Raw genomic sequence first — 16,950 nt, forward strand, 5'->3', positions numbered from 1 at the left:
GGTCAGACTACACACTACATTTCTTGCATGTTTAAATTGTGTGCTTGGGACTGGTCTGGAGGCTTTCTTAACAAAAAGCAGCCATGGCCCCCTCCTCCTCCTCGCCTGATCTGGATCAGGACTGCAATGTGAAGAAAGAGATGGACTCAACCCTTTTCTCTCCTGCTATTTTCCGGCCAAAATTCCACCAAAGTTGTCATTTGCCCCCACACTTGCCATTTGCAACAAATAGCGCCTTCAGAGCTGTGACGTTTGGCAGGAAAGCAAGGCAAAGGGGTTAATCCCCCTCCTGCCATGCAGTGGTCCTTATGTGGGGAAAGGGCTGCAACTCCTTTTTGTTAAGGAAGAGGCCATGCAAGTGAGGAACTATGAAGTTAAACATCTATTAAACTGAGTCTGCATCCAGAGTCTAATTTCGAAGGGTCCCAGGCTTCAGAACACAATCTCCAGTCCTAAACATGTCCTAAGATAGGAGTTGGCAACACGCTGCCTACGGGCTGCATACACCCACCCACCCTCTCTCTCTCTCTCTCTCTCTCTCTCTCTCACACACACATATACACACACACGGTGCAGCCCCTGCAGCCCCTCCCCCACTGCTCCACCGAAATTCAGCAAAAAAAAAAAAAAGATATACCAATTTGTCACTGAAAATTGGCAGCAAGCCACTATGGAATACATTGGCTAAACATTTGACACTGAAAATCTGCTGAAAATCAGGGGGGCAGGGTTGCCGCTATCACCAGCACTCCATGGAAATCTGTAGGATGCTGGCAGCAGCATGAGTGTGACCCACGAGGGGGTCCAGGAGGTGATGGCCCCTGGAACTCCCTATCCCTGTACTAAGGTAATGTAATTTGGCCCTTGCTCCAACTGTTCAAACACGCATACAGATCAGGTGAGAAGAGATAAATAAGCGAACTGGCTGTGGACTGCAGAGATTGAGGAGAAATTTGTTCAGTTTGTTTCATTTTAATGCAAACCTAATTTTGCACCTTTGAACCTATATACAAAACAAAACTCTGGTGTCACTTCTCCAAATTTTTTTGTGGTGGATTTCTCCAGTTTAAGAAAATGCACACAGAAATGCATATATTAGGAGAACATGTACATAAAAATGTGTATGTGAGGGAAAATAATGTTAAAAATGCATTATATCAGGGGAAATTGCTTGTAATAAAATGCATATATTAGGTGACATTGTGGACAAAAAAGTGTATATTGGGAGAAATGTGCACAAAAATGTGTGCGAATTTTCATGCAATTTTTTTTAAAAAAAAAACCCAAACTAAAAAAAATGCAGAAACGGGATGAGCCAAATTTAAGATTGGAAAAATGAGAAGCTGAGAGCAATCAGAACTGACAAATTCATCCATGCCCAGAATATATGAATTGTTTTTGAAGCACAGATTGTGTTTTGTGAGAAAGCTGTGCTATAGCAACAAAGGGCACAATCCTATGCATGTTTAGAAAGAAAGAAAAAAGTCCCACAACTCCCAGCACTCCCCAGCCAGTGTGATGGCTAGGTAATGCAGGGAGCTATGGGCCTTTTTCTGTTGAAACATGCATAGGATTGTGCCCTTAGAGTGTGAGCTGTAAGCCGGGAAGTCCTGGTTCAACTTTCACATCAGCTAAGAATGCAGTAGGTGGCTTAAAGACAAGCCAGTATTCTCTGAACTTCAGCCCCCTCCCCTCAGTATAGGGATGATAGTATAGGGATGCACCCTGACAAGGTTGTTGAGATAATAGGATATGTGAATTGCTTTGAATGCTCAGAAACACTGTATAAATGGCACATGATTTATGTGGAATGAGTGCATTATCATCCAACAAGAGTGAGTGGATTGTCTCTGATGATCTGCCAGTACGTCACAAGCCTATTATCATGCTGTTCGCATTGAGGAGGAAGTTTTTTGTTGTTGCTTTCTCATGCTCCAGTCAGCAGCTATTGCTTAATACTTAAGCTGCCAGAAACATTTTAAAGAGCTATCACCCTGGCCAATGTCCTCTGTTTGCAGGGATGCTGCATCTTGCAATAATTCTGGTCTCCTTTCTCCAACTGAAGAACAAAAATCCTCCTTCTTCACGGAGCCGTGGAGGGTGCCACTTTGAATGGGGGATGACAGAGATGCTGCCTTATCCCTATCCCAGGCAGAATCCTAACAGTTGAGGGTCTTGCCACTGGAAGTAAAGTTAAGCGCTTGGAGCAGAGCTTTCTTGGGCAGGGAACAGAGAGTTCAGAAGGCACTGGGACTAGGTCGGCTGATGCTACTTGTATTGGGGAGATGGGAAACTTGGGGCCTATAGGAAGTGGATTGAAGCAGTGCTGGTACCAGGATTTTGGGGCCACTCTCAATGAGGTGGTGCATGCAAATGGAGAATTCTCTCATTCTGCCTCTGACCTTACTGCATGCTTCATGCAAAGTGATAATGGTGGTGCTATTGGCAAGGGGGGCCCTTTGCCAGTTATAGGGCCCTAGCAAATGCTCAGTTTTGCATCTCTCTCTGGAACTATCCCCAGAAAGGAGCATTAAGGGAAAGGGGCTGTGCAGCAGCCTGATACTCTGTGAAGACTGGACTGCAGGGTATGAAACTGGATAGAAGTCAGGCAACAAAGAGAGCAGGACTAGCTTAAGTGGGGACATGGAGATCAATGTGGAATCAGACACACACTTGCTTGGAGTTGAAGTTGTGCACACTCCGTTAAATGAACACAGCTAGTTAACGTTTAACATTGTCCCAAATTCTAAGGAACTCAATAATCATAAATCTTTGGAGTGTTTTTCTTCTCCAGGCTTTGCTTGTTGACGCTACTGTTGGCAGACACAATACAAAGTCTAAATCAGTTTCTTTTAATAGACTGCTTCTGAGGCTGGAGACAGACAATAGTCTGAAAGATAATTGAAACTGGTTTCAGAATGGTCTTTCTCCTCATTTGTACACACACACACACACACACTTCTTTTGTTGCTCAAATCAAGTAGGTTTTGCAGTTTTTTGAAAAAAAAATACAAAACCTGTAAAACCTCTTTACTAAAGGCACAAGTTGGACAAATGGCCTAAGAGCAGCAAGCCCTCCTTTAAACTACCTTCAACTCTTAAGGGAGGGGGTACTAAGGCTAGAGAAAGACTTTTCAATATATATTCCATACTGCTGGAATTCTGGGAAACTTGGGGTTTTCAGCTTTTTTGTATCATTTCAAAACCCTTGAAATGTCTGTTTGATGGTAATGGAAGAAAAAGAATATGTGTAGACCATGAGAAATAAAGCCTTTTTCAAATCACTTTGACATGCTCAAAAACTATTGTCTGACTCCAGCGAAATCACTACAATAGATGGATATTAAAACACTCCGGGAGAGAGCAGAGGACAGGAAGGCCTGGCGTGCTATGGTCCATGGGGTCACGAAGAGTCGGACATGACTTAACGACTGAACAAAGGCTACAATCTATAACCACTTATGTTGGAGTAAGTTTGATTGAACTCAATGGGACTTACTTCTTAATAGACATGTATAGGACTGCACTGTAAAAAAAAACAACACTTTTTGAATGGCGGAATTGTAGACATCTTTCTACAGACGAAGAAAAGCCCATGAAAGCACAAACATAATCCAACCACAGTTAAACACTTTTAACTTCCATTTGTTTTAATAAATGGAATACTGGTTGAAGTCAATCAGATTTAAATATGCTATTTGGGGTTATACAGTGCCCCTCCCGCCCAAACCTTAGTCTCCCTCTTAAGCAAGTAACCAAGAATGTAAAATAAAATAAAATTAAAATAAAATAATTCAAACTTCCCAACCAGGCTCAAATGAACCACAAAATAACTGTTATTTCTGCAGAAAGTCCCTGATGCAATCAAGTAACTTATTTATTTTTCTCCCTCTCAAGAACATTTTAAGGTGCACACAATAAAAGGAAAACACTTTAAATTGTCTTTGGTTAAGCCACATATGCAATAGAAAAAAGCCCAGCTGCAAAAATACAAGTGGTGAAATGCTAGCTATGATAAGGAAAATTGAGCGTTCTGTCCTAACATTCTTTCTAATCATCAACTTTGGAAGGTAATTATTGCTCAACATACTATATTACTTATAGCTGATAGTTCACTGAAACTTTTTAATTTCATTTTTCATTTAGTTAATTGAAAATTTTGCAACATTTTGAAAGCAATGAAGGGGAGACAGATTATAGTCCTATTCCAAATAAGGTTACTTAGATCAGGGTTTTTGTGGTGGGTGGGACAGAAATAATTCTATTCTGTGCTATAGTTTTACATAACAAAGTTACTTCAATAATTCTACATATCCATCTTGCATTTGAAGAAGAAAGGTCTAAACCCAAAAAGCTTATGCCAAAATAAACCAATTAGTCTTTAAATTGTATGCCACACAGTGTGCATGCTACACAGGACTCTGGTGTTGGTTTTGCTACAACACAGCTATTATACCTCTAGAAGAACGCATATCCAAAAAGTTATCTTCCCTTCGTTCCAACCATCAAAAGATTGGATTTTTGCCCATAATTATGGCAAGTATATTGTTGAGAAAGCTGCTTCTTTTGCTTATGCTACAGCAAATGCACATAAAAAAATTGTATTGAACGTGTTGTTGCCTGCATGATTTTATGATGCATGATTTTGTCCTTTTTATTATTCTATTGGTGTGTGTTTACGATGACTTGTTATGACTGTTGGTCTCAACAAACACGTTCATTTCTATTCATTTAACAAGTTAAGACTAACAAATAACATTTTTCAGAGCCCATGTAACTGGGGCAGACTGTCATCTCAGTTTACTTGGTTGAAACATACTTGCTTGATTCCACCAAGTTCCAGTGAACTGAATGTCTGTAAAACTGATAGAGGGAAATAGTGTAGTCATTACACAGGGAGGTAATTATTAAACACCATAAGTGGTGTTTGGTCATAGAAAACACTTTCTTATATTAATAGCAATGTGCATGCCACTGTACAGCAATTGAGAAGGGGGTATTATTTGTTCTATGTTTTCTCAGAAGACACTGCCATACTGGGCAGCAAAGAGCAAGGCACTGTAGACAACATTCATAGATTTTGTGTATATAATTTCCCTCCACATGCATAAGAGTTTTGCTTTAGAGAACAAAGGTTGTTTCCACACTAGCTGTTTTCTCTGGAACAGACATCATTCATTCACTCAGTTATTCGGGAGAATCCAGGCAACATTGCTGCCAGACTGTTGCATTCCACTGTCTTCCTCTCTTTTTTTGTGGCCATTTTTTTTTGGCAGTTTGTGGCCATTTTTTCTGATTTCACACAGATATGCACCAACAGGCTTTCCCATGTGAGATTGGAGCTGCATATCCACCATTACATATCATAAGGTATGCAACCTGGCTTGCACATCCACTATTATGAATCATAAGAACATCAGAAGAGCCCTGCTGGATCAAACCAAAGGCCTATCTGGACCAGTACCCTGTTTCCCTCAGTGGCTAGCCATAAGTGCATGGGAAGCCCACAAGCCAGACATGACCACACTAGCATCCTCCTGCTGTCATTTCCCAGCAACTGGTATTCAAAGGCATGCTGCCTCTGATCCTCGAGGTAGCACAGATAGCCGTATCCTCCATGAATTTGTCTAATGCCCTTTTACAGCCATCTAAGTGAGTGGCCATCCCCACATCGTGTGGAAGTGAATGCCATACTTTAACTATGTGCTGTGTGAAGAAGTATTTCCTTATGTATGTCCAGGAACTCCTACCTTTCACTCTCATTGGGTGATGCCTTCCCCCCATATTTTGAGAACAGGAAAAAAAATCTCTGTTGGCTTTCTTCACACCATACATAGTTTTTTTAAACCTGTACCGTGTCCCCCCTTCCTCACATTTTTTCTAAACTACAAAGCCCAAACTCTGGAACCCTTCCTCACAGGAGAGTTGCTCCAGTGCCCAGATCATTTTGGTTGCCCTTTTCCAGCTCTACAATGTCCTTTTTTGAGATATGGTGACCAGAACTGTGCACAGTATTCTAGGTGTGGTCGTGCCATAGTATAAAGCCATTACAATATCAGCAATGTCATTTTTTATCCCTTTCCTATTAATCCCTGGCATGGAATTCACTGTTTTCAGAGCTGCTGCACACTAAGTCAACAACTAAGTCACTATCCACCATGACCCTAAGATCTAGTGATGGAGGAGAATTCCACCATGGACTCCAATGAGGCCGGATTCTAAAGAATCTGGCCCCCCGAAGTCCGTGGCGGAACAGAACACTTACCTCCGCCTCCCCATGGAATCCTCTTTGGCCAGACCTTCCGGCTCTGGATTGCCAGCGATATGGCCGCCATGCCATATCACTGGCTGAAGGGGACTGACTGCGGACGCAAATGGCATCCTGGATGCCATTTGCGGCCCTGTTTTTCACGCGATAAAAAATATTTGCGTAGCCTATCACGTGAATGAAAAGCAGGGATGCAAATGGCATCCAGGATGCTATTTGCGGCCATAAAGGTCTTAGTTTAAGCTAAATGCAGCCATTTACGGAGTCAGTCCCCTTCAGCCAGCAATATGGCATGGTGGCCGTATCGCTGGCGCTTTGGAGCTGGCCAGCAGCTCCGCAGAATTGCCACGAAGTGGAGCCAGCCAAAGAGGATTCCGGGAGGAGGAACGGATCGCCTCCCTCCCCACCCCGCGGGTGGATTCCCCATGGACCGGCAGACAGGGAATCCGCCCATCCCTACTAAGATCCGTTCCTGGCTAGTCACTGCCAGCTCGTTGATGTATATGTAGAGTTAGGATTGTCCCCCAGTGAGCAACACTTTACACTTACATACATTGACCTGCATTTGCCATTTTAATGCCCATTCACTCACTTTGGAGAGATCCTTTTGGAGCCCTTACCAATCCTCATTTTACCACCTTGAATAATTTGGTGGCAAATTTGGCCATTTCAGTGCTCCTCCCAACTCTAGGTCATTTATGAACAAATTAATAAGCACTGGTCCCCAAACAGATCTTTGGGTGACCCTACTTCTTACATCTCTTCATTGGCAGAACTATCCATTTATTCCTACTCCTTAGCTCCTGTTCTTTACCTAACTGACACATATGATGACCTCTTAGCCCAGGACTGCTAAGTTTGGGCAAGTGATGAAGCCAAGGAGATGTACTGTGAATAAAGAATAATCTCAGAATATGTTTTTGCAGCCACTAGGGAGATACAGGAAACAGGAACAGGAACTGCAGCTATTGCTAAACTGGCAAAACTAGGCTGCTCACCTGCCTGCTGCTTCCTAAGAAATTTCTGTTTTAAGAAGAGAATTACTTTTCACCAACTTTCTACCACAATCCTTATACCGAAGGAAATTTCTTTCAGTCTTTGAACACAGATTGCAGTGGCCAGAATAAGAGACATAGCGTACTCCCTAATCCTCCCACCCATTCCAACTAGCTCACATGGCTCAGTGGTAGTGTGCATGCTTTGCCTGCAGTAGATCCCAGGTTCGATCCCTGGCATCTCCAGGCTAGAAAAACTGCATGAAACCTAGATAGGGCTAGGAGAGAATCCTGCCTGAAACCCCGGGAGCTGCTTCCAGTCACTGCCGACAATCCGTACTATAAGGCAGCTTCCTCTGTTCCCCAATGGCCACTGCGATGCATTGGGAACAGCCATGGCCACTCGGAAGGAGTCAATGCGTTCCAATGGCCATTCTTTTTAGCCTGGCCTTGGGCAGGGCGCCCGCCTCGCCTCGCCTCGCCCCCAGACCCCGAGCCCCCCGCAGGACGTGATATTCTTGCGGGATCCCGGGTTGTTTTCGTCGTCGCTGGCCTGATTTTCAGTCTGATTTCTCACAAGGGCTGGAAAGCTGCAGCCGCAGGTAACTAAGGTGGGGCAGTCGCTGGAGCAGCAGCAGCTGATAAGGTAAACCGCAGGCAGCGGCGGCTAGAGGAGGGGAGAGCACGCACGAATTGCTCAACCCAGCCAGCTGGACGGGAATTTCTCGCCCTTCCCACCAGCGGCGCTGGACAGGTACAAAACTCCACCTGAAGGCAGCGCCGACGAAGCCCCTCCCACTCCACACTTTTTTTGGTTCGGTTCTCCTCCCGCCTTCTCCCCCACCCCGCATTGGTTTCACGGCCGTCGCCGAAGGAGCTCCTGAGAGCTGCGCGCAGGGCAGAACAAGGTGGGGAGGAAAGTTTTGCTTGTGAGGAGGAAGAGGAGTGGCGGAGCGCCGAGCTCGCCCTCTCATTCCTCCGTGCCGCGCGTGCAGCTCAACTCGCCTGACAGCTCTTCACACGCCACTTATACCGGCCCGCAGCTGGAGAAGGGCGCGAGCTCCCCACCACCCCGACGCGCGCGCGTGTGGAGAGGGGCCAGTTGTGTGTGAGAAGCGCCCCTCGCCCAATCAGCGAGCGAGCGCGCGGCAGCCAGCAGCAACGACGGGGGGGGGGGGGAAGAGCCTCTCCTCGCTCCTCCCTCCCTCGCTCCCTCCTTTTTTTTTTTTGGTGTGTGTGGAGTTGTCATCTGGGAACAGCGAGAGCAGCAATCCGTGGGCATGGTCCTCCGCAGGACGGCGGCGGAGAGGAAGCCAGGCGCGAAGAGGGTTTGCTGAGGACGGCTAGGGGAGCGAGCGAGCGCGCGCGCGCGAAAACGCGGGCCGACCGGAGTCGCACTCTCGCGCCGCTGTCCCCTCACACAGCTTCGCCTCGCCGCCGCCGCGGCAGCAGAAGCGCGCGCGCGCGCGCCCTCCGGATTACAGCCACAAGCGCAGGAATGGGGCACTGGAGAGGAGCCTCGGCAGCCGGCGGGGGACGCTTCTGGGCGAGGCGTGCCGCCGCCGCCCTCTTCGGGCTGTTGCTGGCCAGCAGCTTGTGCGCCGCCGTGGACGAGAAGAAAGGTAAGTTTCGGAGGACGGGGCAAAAATAGAGAGAGAGAGAGAGAGAGTCGGTCGTGTGCGGAGTTTGCTTTAAGTTCAACCAGGAAAGGTGCCGGCGCTCAAGTCTACCCGAGAGCTGCATCTTGGGTACATGGGTGCTGCTTCTGGTTAGGAGAAGACCTCACTAGAATCACTTTGCCCACGCCCAGGGACACCCATGGTTCACTAGTATTCCCACACTGCTGAGCCAGCTCAGAGATGTTCTCTTTTTATCTTCTCTATGATGCATGTGCTCGGGGGAATTCATAATTGTAATTCCACTGTTTTTACCTCTAGCAAAGTTATGGCATATTATTGTTGTTGTTGTTGTTGTTATTGCTATTATTATTAAGCTACTTCTGGGGCTTTTCCTGGGTCTCGTCTCCCTGCTATTGACTGATTATATGTGGCTGTACCTCCTTTGCACAGAAGCTAAGCACACCTGATGGCTCCTGGTTCACCAAAAAGCAGATGGCATTTATTAGTAATAATAACATTTGCTCCAAGTAATTCTTGCTTGGAGAAAGCAGATCGTGGTGGCTATTAGTGGTTAAGTGTTGGAGCAAGAGCTCAATTGGGCAGGGGAAGGAGTTTGTACAAATGTCTCCATTTCTTCCCCCACTTCCTGGTAAGATGGTTGGTGACTTCAAATTTTCTGAATGTGATCTTCATTTTTATTTTTATTTTAAATCATGGAGCCAGGTGGACCGAAACAGCAGAAGAAATTTAGGGCACCCACTCTCTCCAATCACATCCTTAGCCATTCATCAACTCAAAAGAGGATCTGGAGAGAATGGGAGCAGACTTTTTCTGCAATTAGGGTGACACCCTCCTCTTTTGGAAAGGCCAAGCACACATGAGGTGATGTCATATGTCCTAACATAGAATTTGTCCCGGAATCTTTCCTAGAGACCTTCCTTACTTCATTCACCTAATGAAGTGGGCTCTAGCCCCTGAAAGGTTATACCACAGTGAAGTTATGAGCCTTTAAGGTGCCAGAGGATTCTCTAGTGTGTTTGCTGCAAGATTGTGGCTTTCCTTCTAAAATATGGAGAGGTACCTCAAAGTGTCAAAGTTGCACTGCTGTTCTTTTTTGCCTTCTCAAGCCCTTGAAGCATCAGTAGAACCAACAATTTGGCAGAGGAAAGAAGTCTGTTGTTTACATGGCCCCTGTAACAGGCTGATGTGTTAGTTTCACAAGAGCGCAAATACCCTACAAAGAGGTTACAGCCCAAAGATTATTACCCTCTTCCTGTAACGTGGGGGAAACCACCAGTGATTCATAGGAATGCCCAAACCTAGTGACCAGCGTTCTGTACGGACTTGAAACTTAAAAGTGCATTGTGTGTGTTTGTTTGCATGATCTCTCTGTGTGTTTTAAAGCCCTTTCAGCTACTAGGTGCTGTTTATCTTTTCTGCCAACATATGCACAGTGTAGTTAAACATCACAAGGAACAGTTCACTGTGAGGCCATTTCCTTGCCAACCTTCTTTTTTTAAAGAGTTATATGTGCTGTTCCCAGTCTAAATAGTTTCTCAGCTGTTATGACTGAGTGCCATGTCACCCTCACCTGGAGTTGCTTGGTGTTTCATCCCATAGCTCCATCTCCCCTCACCTAGCTTTATAACTGTTGTAAATGTTTTATTTTGTTGTTGTTGAGAAACCAGTTTGAAAGTTGCAGTGGGGACTGTGGGAAGGATTTTGATAGATTTAATTCTGGCCAGTAGATGGTTTTTCCCTCTGCCTCTTTCTTTCCTTAACTTTTGTGAAGTTTTGAGAGCAAGCAAGCTTCAGTTCCAAGTAAATCATTATTTTGGAAATCTGCCAAAAGGAGAAAATTAAGATTTTCATCTTTCCTTCTTTTGCTTCTGATTGCCCCTTTCCTGAGAAAAAACCCTTGGTAGCTTAGAAAATCTTATACATGAGTTGAGCAAAAGTAATTTAAGTATTTCATGACTCCAGACAATAAAACCGTCCTGAAAAGGAGAAACGCCTCTCTGAAGAGCTAATTGCACAATCTAAAAATCAGTGTTCTCTCTCTCTCTCTCCCCCCTTCAAAGAGCAAGTCCATACCTGTGGATGATGTAATCAGGGCAGGGCTTTTTTTTCCTTTTCTTTTCTTTTCTTTTTAGTAGACTCCCAAATACCTTTGGTTCAGATAAAACCATTTTGAAATGTGGCTAATCAGAGTTAAGTCCCTGAGGGTGCAATCCTGTGCCAATTTACCTGGGAGTAAGCTCCATTGAACTCAATGGGACTTCTGAGTTGATATGTAAAGGATTGCACTGTAAAGGATAAACGTGTAAAAAGAGAACTTGGAAACAAAGCTTTTAGTATTATACATATTTGATACAATGCTACTAAGGGGTAATTACTCAGTGACGTCTATTGATAATAGTTGGGTTGGTAATATAATTGAATGTGGATAAACATCTTAAAGCAAATGCAGTTTTTCATGTGTTGGTGGAAATATGAATTGTTTGCTCACTCCCCAGTGTTGTCTACTGTTAAGGTCAAGAGCAAGTATATCTGCTTTTACTTCACCCTGCTTCCATAGACATTTTGTACATGGCATAACTCTTCTAAAGATTCATAAAAACAACAGATTCAGCGAACCTGAATGGTAGTAAGTTCAGGACAGAGATTAAAGGAAGTACTTCTGTACACAATACATAATTGATGTAGGTAGTTCACTGCCACAAGAGGCTGTAATGCAGTGGCCACTTGTTTAGCTGGCTTTTAAAAAAGGCTGAGACAATTTGATGGAGACGAAGTCGATCAGTAATTTTTAGTCATGATAGCTGAATGGAGCTCCCATGTTCAAAGGCAGTATAACTCTCATTATCAGATGTCAGGGGACAGGGAGGAAATACCTATCACCTTTATGCCTTGCTCATGAGGTTCCCAGAGGTATATGGCTGGTCACTGTTGGAAACAAAATTCTGTACCAGGTGAAACTTTTGGTCTGGCCCAGCAAGAGGATTCTTATAGGCTGGAAAAATTCACATTCACTGACAATGAGGTATATATTGGGAATGCAGCCTATACTGGATTCCAAAATATTTCCCATTGTTCAGGTGTGTGTATTGCCCTTTTTGAAGTCACTGATCCCAATACAAATATTTTAAAGAACAGTAGGTCAAACTCTAATAAAAGGAAGAATTGAATGTACTTCTTGCCATTCTCATTCCAGCATGTTATGACAGAGGTGAGCAACACATGGGCTGCATGCAGCCCTCCTGGTCTCAAGTGCAGCACCCTCTGCCTCCGAATGTGCTGCTGCAGTGGCAAAACAATTATTGGTTCTGTGCCAGATTTCAACAGTAACCCATGATGGTGGCCTAAAAAGCTTTAAAATTTAGCTTTAAAAGCAAACTGCTGTTTACTTTTAATGTTACTGCCACCAAAATTTGCCAGTGTGCAACAGCAGTGGTGATACAGCCACCAGAGTGTTCTGAGGGGTTGAAATTGGACCCTGAAGTTCCTGAAGTTGTCCATCCCTGCATTATGAGGAGATCATGGTGCTGCCAACCCAAGTCACCCCAGCAATGTATAATTGAAAAACTCTGTGGTGTGATGTTATTTTGCAGCCAATGAAGCGAGGGGGAGGAAATGCTAATATAATGACCATGTCCTGTTTTTTTTTTTTCCATTTCACATTAGCTATGAGATCCAGCGGAGAGAAAACACAGATTGGCAATACCCATGCATCTCCCTTGAGGGTGTAATTTGGACCTAAGTATTAATTCTTACTAGCACTGATACCTCAAAATAAATTTACAGCCAGTATAATATTTGTTGAAAAAGTGCAAACAGGCAGAGTTTTAGAGTGCTTCCAGATGAGGCTTTTATTGTGCAATCGCCCTACCTCATTCACGGAATTTTTCAGGGGGTCCAGACAAGGTCATCTTCCACTTGTAATGTGTTGTCCTGTGTTTTCCCACTGCTTCTTCTGATTTTTTTCTTACCAGAAAAAAAAACTGCTAGAGTGTTAAGGTGCAAAAGACAGAATAGCTGCACAATGCCTTTTGATCAGTAGAGCTAGGAGTCCTCCATCTGAAAGTACCATTATAACTACACAGAACTTTCAATACAGACTTCCTCAAAACAAACCAATACAGGTCCTTGGAAATCCAAACACTTGAGATAGGATTTTTGCTCTGCTGCTGAAGTTAATAAAAAAGAATTCCACTAATTTAAGCACATTATTATTACAGAGAGATGGAGAGGGAGGGAGAGACATGCCAGTATAAATGCGGAGTAACTCAACAATGTAGCTGTCTTAGATTTTTCATCACTGTCCAACCAAGGGGCCATTGGGGGAATCAGCCTTATCAGTCTGCCCTCGGGTCTGGTGCTGCTGCTGCTGAATGCCAGGTCAGCCCAAAATAAGACCTTCCTCATCCATGATTTGATTGTGGATGAGGGGGCTGACCTGGCATGTATTACTGAGACCTGGGTGGGGGAACTGGGAGGGGTCACTCTCTCCCAGCTGTGCCCTCCTGGGTACTCGGTGCAGCACCAACACCGACTTGAGGGTCGGGGAGGGGGGGTTGCCGTGGTCTATAGGAATTCAATCTCCCTCTCCAGGCTTCCTGCTCATTCGAGTGCAGATCTTGAGTGTTTGTACCTTGTGTTGGGTACCCGGGACAGATTAGGGATTCTGTTGGTGTACCGCCCACCCCGCTGCCCATCAGACTCCCTGCCTGAGCTGACAGAGGTGGTCTTGGACTTGGTGTTGAGGACCCCCAGGATGATGGTCCTGGGGGATCTCAACTTCCATGCCGAGGCCGCTGTATGCGGGCCGGCTCAGGACTTCATGGCCGCCATGACAACCATGGGGCTGTCCCAACATGTCATCGGCCCAACGCATATAAAAGGACACACGCTTGATCTGGTTTTCTTGACTGGGCAGGTGGATGGTGATCTGAAAGTGGAGGAATTAACATCTGTCCCTTTGTCATGGTCAGATCACTTCCTGCTGAGGTTTAGACTTCTGGCGGCCTTTCCGCTCTGCAAGGGTGGGGGACCTATTAAAATGGTCCGCCACTGGAGATTAATGGATTCCGATGGATTCCAGAGGGCTCTGGGGGATTTTCCTGCTGGTATGGCTGGTGCTCCTGTCAAAGCCCAGGTCGCTCTGTGGAATGCAGAGATGACTCGGGCGGTTGACACGATCGCGCCCAAGTGCCCTCTCCCTCTGAGCAGAGCCCAGCCAGCTCCTTGGTATACACCTGAGCTGAGGGCAATGAAGCAAGAGGGGAGATGGCTAGAACGCAGGTGGAGGAAAACTTGTGCTGAGTCTGACCGAACACAGGTAAGAGCCCACTATCGAGCCTACTCTGTGGCGGTGAGGGTGGCAAAGAGACAGTTCTTTTCCACCAGCATTGCATCTTCTCAGTGTCGTCCAGCGGAGCTTTTCCGAGTGGTTCGCGGCCTGTTACATTCTGGGCCAGGGAGAGAGACGGTGGAACCCTCGGTAGCACGCTGTGACAGGTTTGCGCGACACTTTGAGGATAAAGTCGCTCAGATTCGTCATGAATTGGACACCACCATTAATGCAGTTCCATTGGTAGAGGCGTTCAGAGCACCGTCTGGTCCAGTTTTATTGGATGAGTTTCAGTTACTGAGGCCTGAGGATGCGGACAAGGTGCTTGGCCAAGTCCGATCGACCACTTGTGTGCTTGACCCTTGCCCTTCATGGCTTATTAAATCAAACAAGGAGGGGTTGTCCGGCTGGGTCCAGGAGGTTGTAAATTCCTCCTTGAGAGAGGGAGTGGTGCCTGCTGCTTTAAAAGAGGCAGTAATTAGACCACTCCTGAAAAAGCCTAACCTGGACCCAGAGGATGTTAACAATTATAGGCCAGTGGCCAACATCCCCTTCCTGGGCAAGGTGCTTGACCGGGTGGTTGTAGGACAGCTCCAGGCACTCTTGAATGAAAGGGATTATCTAGATCCATTTCAATCGGGCTTCAGGCCTGGTTTTGGAACGGAAACTGCTTTGGTCGCCCTGTGGGATGACCTCTGCCGGGAGAGGGACAGGGGGAGTGCGACCCTGTTGATTCTCCTGGACCTCTCAGCGGCTTTCGATACCATCGACCATGGTATCCTTCTGGATAGGTTGTCTGGGTTGGGAGTTGGAGGCACTGCACTACCGTGGTTCCGCTCCTACTTGGATGGCCGATTCCAGAAGGTGGTGCTGGGGGATTATTGCTTTGTGCCATGGCAATTGTGCCATGGGGTTCCACAGGGCTCTATTTTATCCCCCATGCTGTTTAACATCTACATGAAACCGCTGGGGGAGGTTATCCGGAGGTGTGGGCTGAGGTGCCATCAATATGCGGATGACACCCAGCTCTACCTCTCTTTCTCATCAAAACCAGGTGAGGCAGTGGCTGTTCTGAACCAGTGCCTGGGCACGGTAATGGACTGGATGAGGGCTAATAAACTGAAACTCAATCCAGACAAGATGGAGGTACTGTTAGTGGGTGGTTCGTCTGCCCGGCTAGGTGATATTCAACCTGTTCTGGAGGGGGCTGTACTCCCCCTAAAGGACCACGTTCATAGTTTGGGGGTGCTCTTGGATCCAGAACTGTCACTTGAGGCACAGGTGAACTCAGTGGCACGGAGCACTTTTTTATCAGCTTAGGCTGGTATACCAACTACGCCCTTATCTGGACAGAGATAGCCTAGCTACAGTTATCCATGCTCTGATAACTTCTCGTCTGGATTACTGCAATGCGTTATACGTGGGGCTGCCTTTGAAAACGGTCCGGAAACTTCAGCTGGTCCAAAATAGGGCAGCAAGATTGTTAACAGGGACTGGCCTGCGAGCTCATATTACGCCAGTACTTTTCCAGCTGCACTGGCTGCCAGTCCATTTCCGGGCCCGATTCAAAGTGCTGGTGTTAACATTCAAAGCCCTTAATGGCTTGGGGCCAGGTTACCTGAAGGATCGCCTCCTCCCATATGTGCCTGCCCGGACCTTAAGATCATCATCAGCGGCCCTTCTCCATGAGCCCCTGCCAAAGGAAGTGAGGCGGGTGGCTACTAGGAGGAGGGCTTTTTCTGTTGTGGCACCCCGGCTCTGGAATGAGCTCCCTAGTGAGGTTCGCCTGGCGCCTACATTGTACTCCTTTCTGCGCTAGGTGAAGACCTTTTTATTTTCCCAGGCATTTTAGCTTTCTAAATTTTTATCTTTGCTGTTTTAAATCTGTATTTTAAACTCCTGTACTGCTGCTAGGTTTTATTGTGGTTGTATTGTTATATTGTGGTTTCAATGTTCTATATATTTTAAATTGTTTTATTGTGTGTTGTTTGGTTTTAATTTTTGTGAACCGCCCAGAGAGCTTCGGCTATTGGGCGGTATAGAAATGAAATAAATAATAAATAATAATAATAATAATTTAGAAAGAGCAATTTCCCTGTGTTAGACCATAAGTGATCATTCCCCTATTATTCTGGATAAGAGATTGGTTATACATAATGAATATTATAAACAATTAAATATGTCTGTGTACTGTACAAAGGCACACATTGTTTTTCTTTTTTAAAAAAAGGAGTAACACTTTTCCTGCAATTTAATCTTGAGTATATCCAAAATAATGCCTTGCTGAAAATTTCTGTCTCTAGCCCAGTTCATGCATCACCCAGGCTTTAACCCTGGATTCCAGCTCTAGCTTGTTGGGGAAGAGACAAACCAGAGTTCCAGGTTCAATTATCAGGCTAAACAATCCGGCGATGGAGTATTCCTGGGTTGTTTAACTGCTCCTGTTGGCAGTGGGAGTGATCGAGCTGCATAAACTAGGACACTGTCTCATTCACATTAACCCAGGGTTTGTTTGTTTTTTAAAAGCTGGGTTGCTGTGACATGCAAACCGGGTCCCTCTGTGTGTGTGCCTCGCACTCATGAATGCTTACCTTTTTGTTCTGCCTCTTCTGAAATGGGACCCCAGGGACGAGTGCAAGCATTGCCATTTTGCAGACTTGGGAGAAATTCACATGTCTTGGCACCCCCTGTGGTTGCACAATGTGAATGCATCACATA

General features: G+C 45.6%; 1 protein-coding gene across 2 annotated transcripts in view; it reads left to right on the forward strand.

The window, feature by feature from the left end:
• The first annotated feature begins 8,504 nt into the window (after positions 1–8,504).
• EGFR (epidermal growth factor receptor) overlaps positions 8,505–16,950 on the forward strand; it is a 222,716-nt gene continuing 214,270 nt past the window's right edge. The window contains exons 1-2 of one of the 2 annotated variants that reach the window (XM_084857770.1): positions 8,505–8,614; positions 8,719–8,885. In XM_084857770.1, coding sequence (XP_084713896.1) covers positions 8,762–8,885 — 124 coding nt within the window. In that variant the 5' untranslated portion in view covers positions 8,505–8,614; positions 8,719–8,761. Of the gene's footprint in view, positions 8,886–16,950 lie in introns of both variants that reach the window. The other variant, XM_084857769.1, reaches the window with a different exon arrangement.

This window comes from Heloderma suspectum, chromosome 5, assembly GCF_057233095.1.
Source record: "Heloderma suspectum isolate Gila_16-S chromosome 5, 16-S_ref, whole genome shotgun sequence".
NCBI lineage: Eukaryota > Metazoa > Chordata > Lepidosauria > Squamata > Helodermatidae > Heloderma > Heloderma suspectum.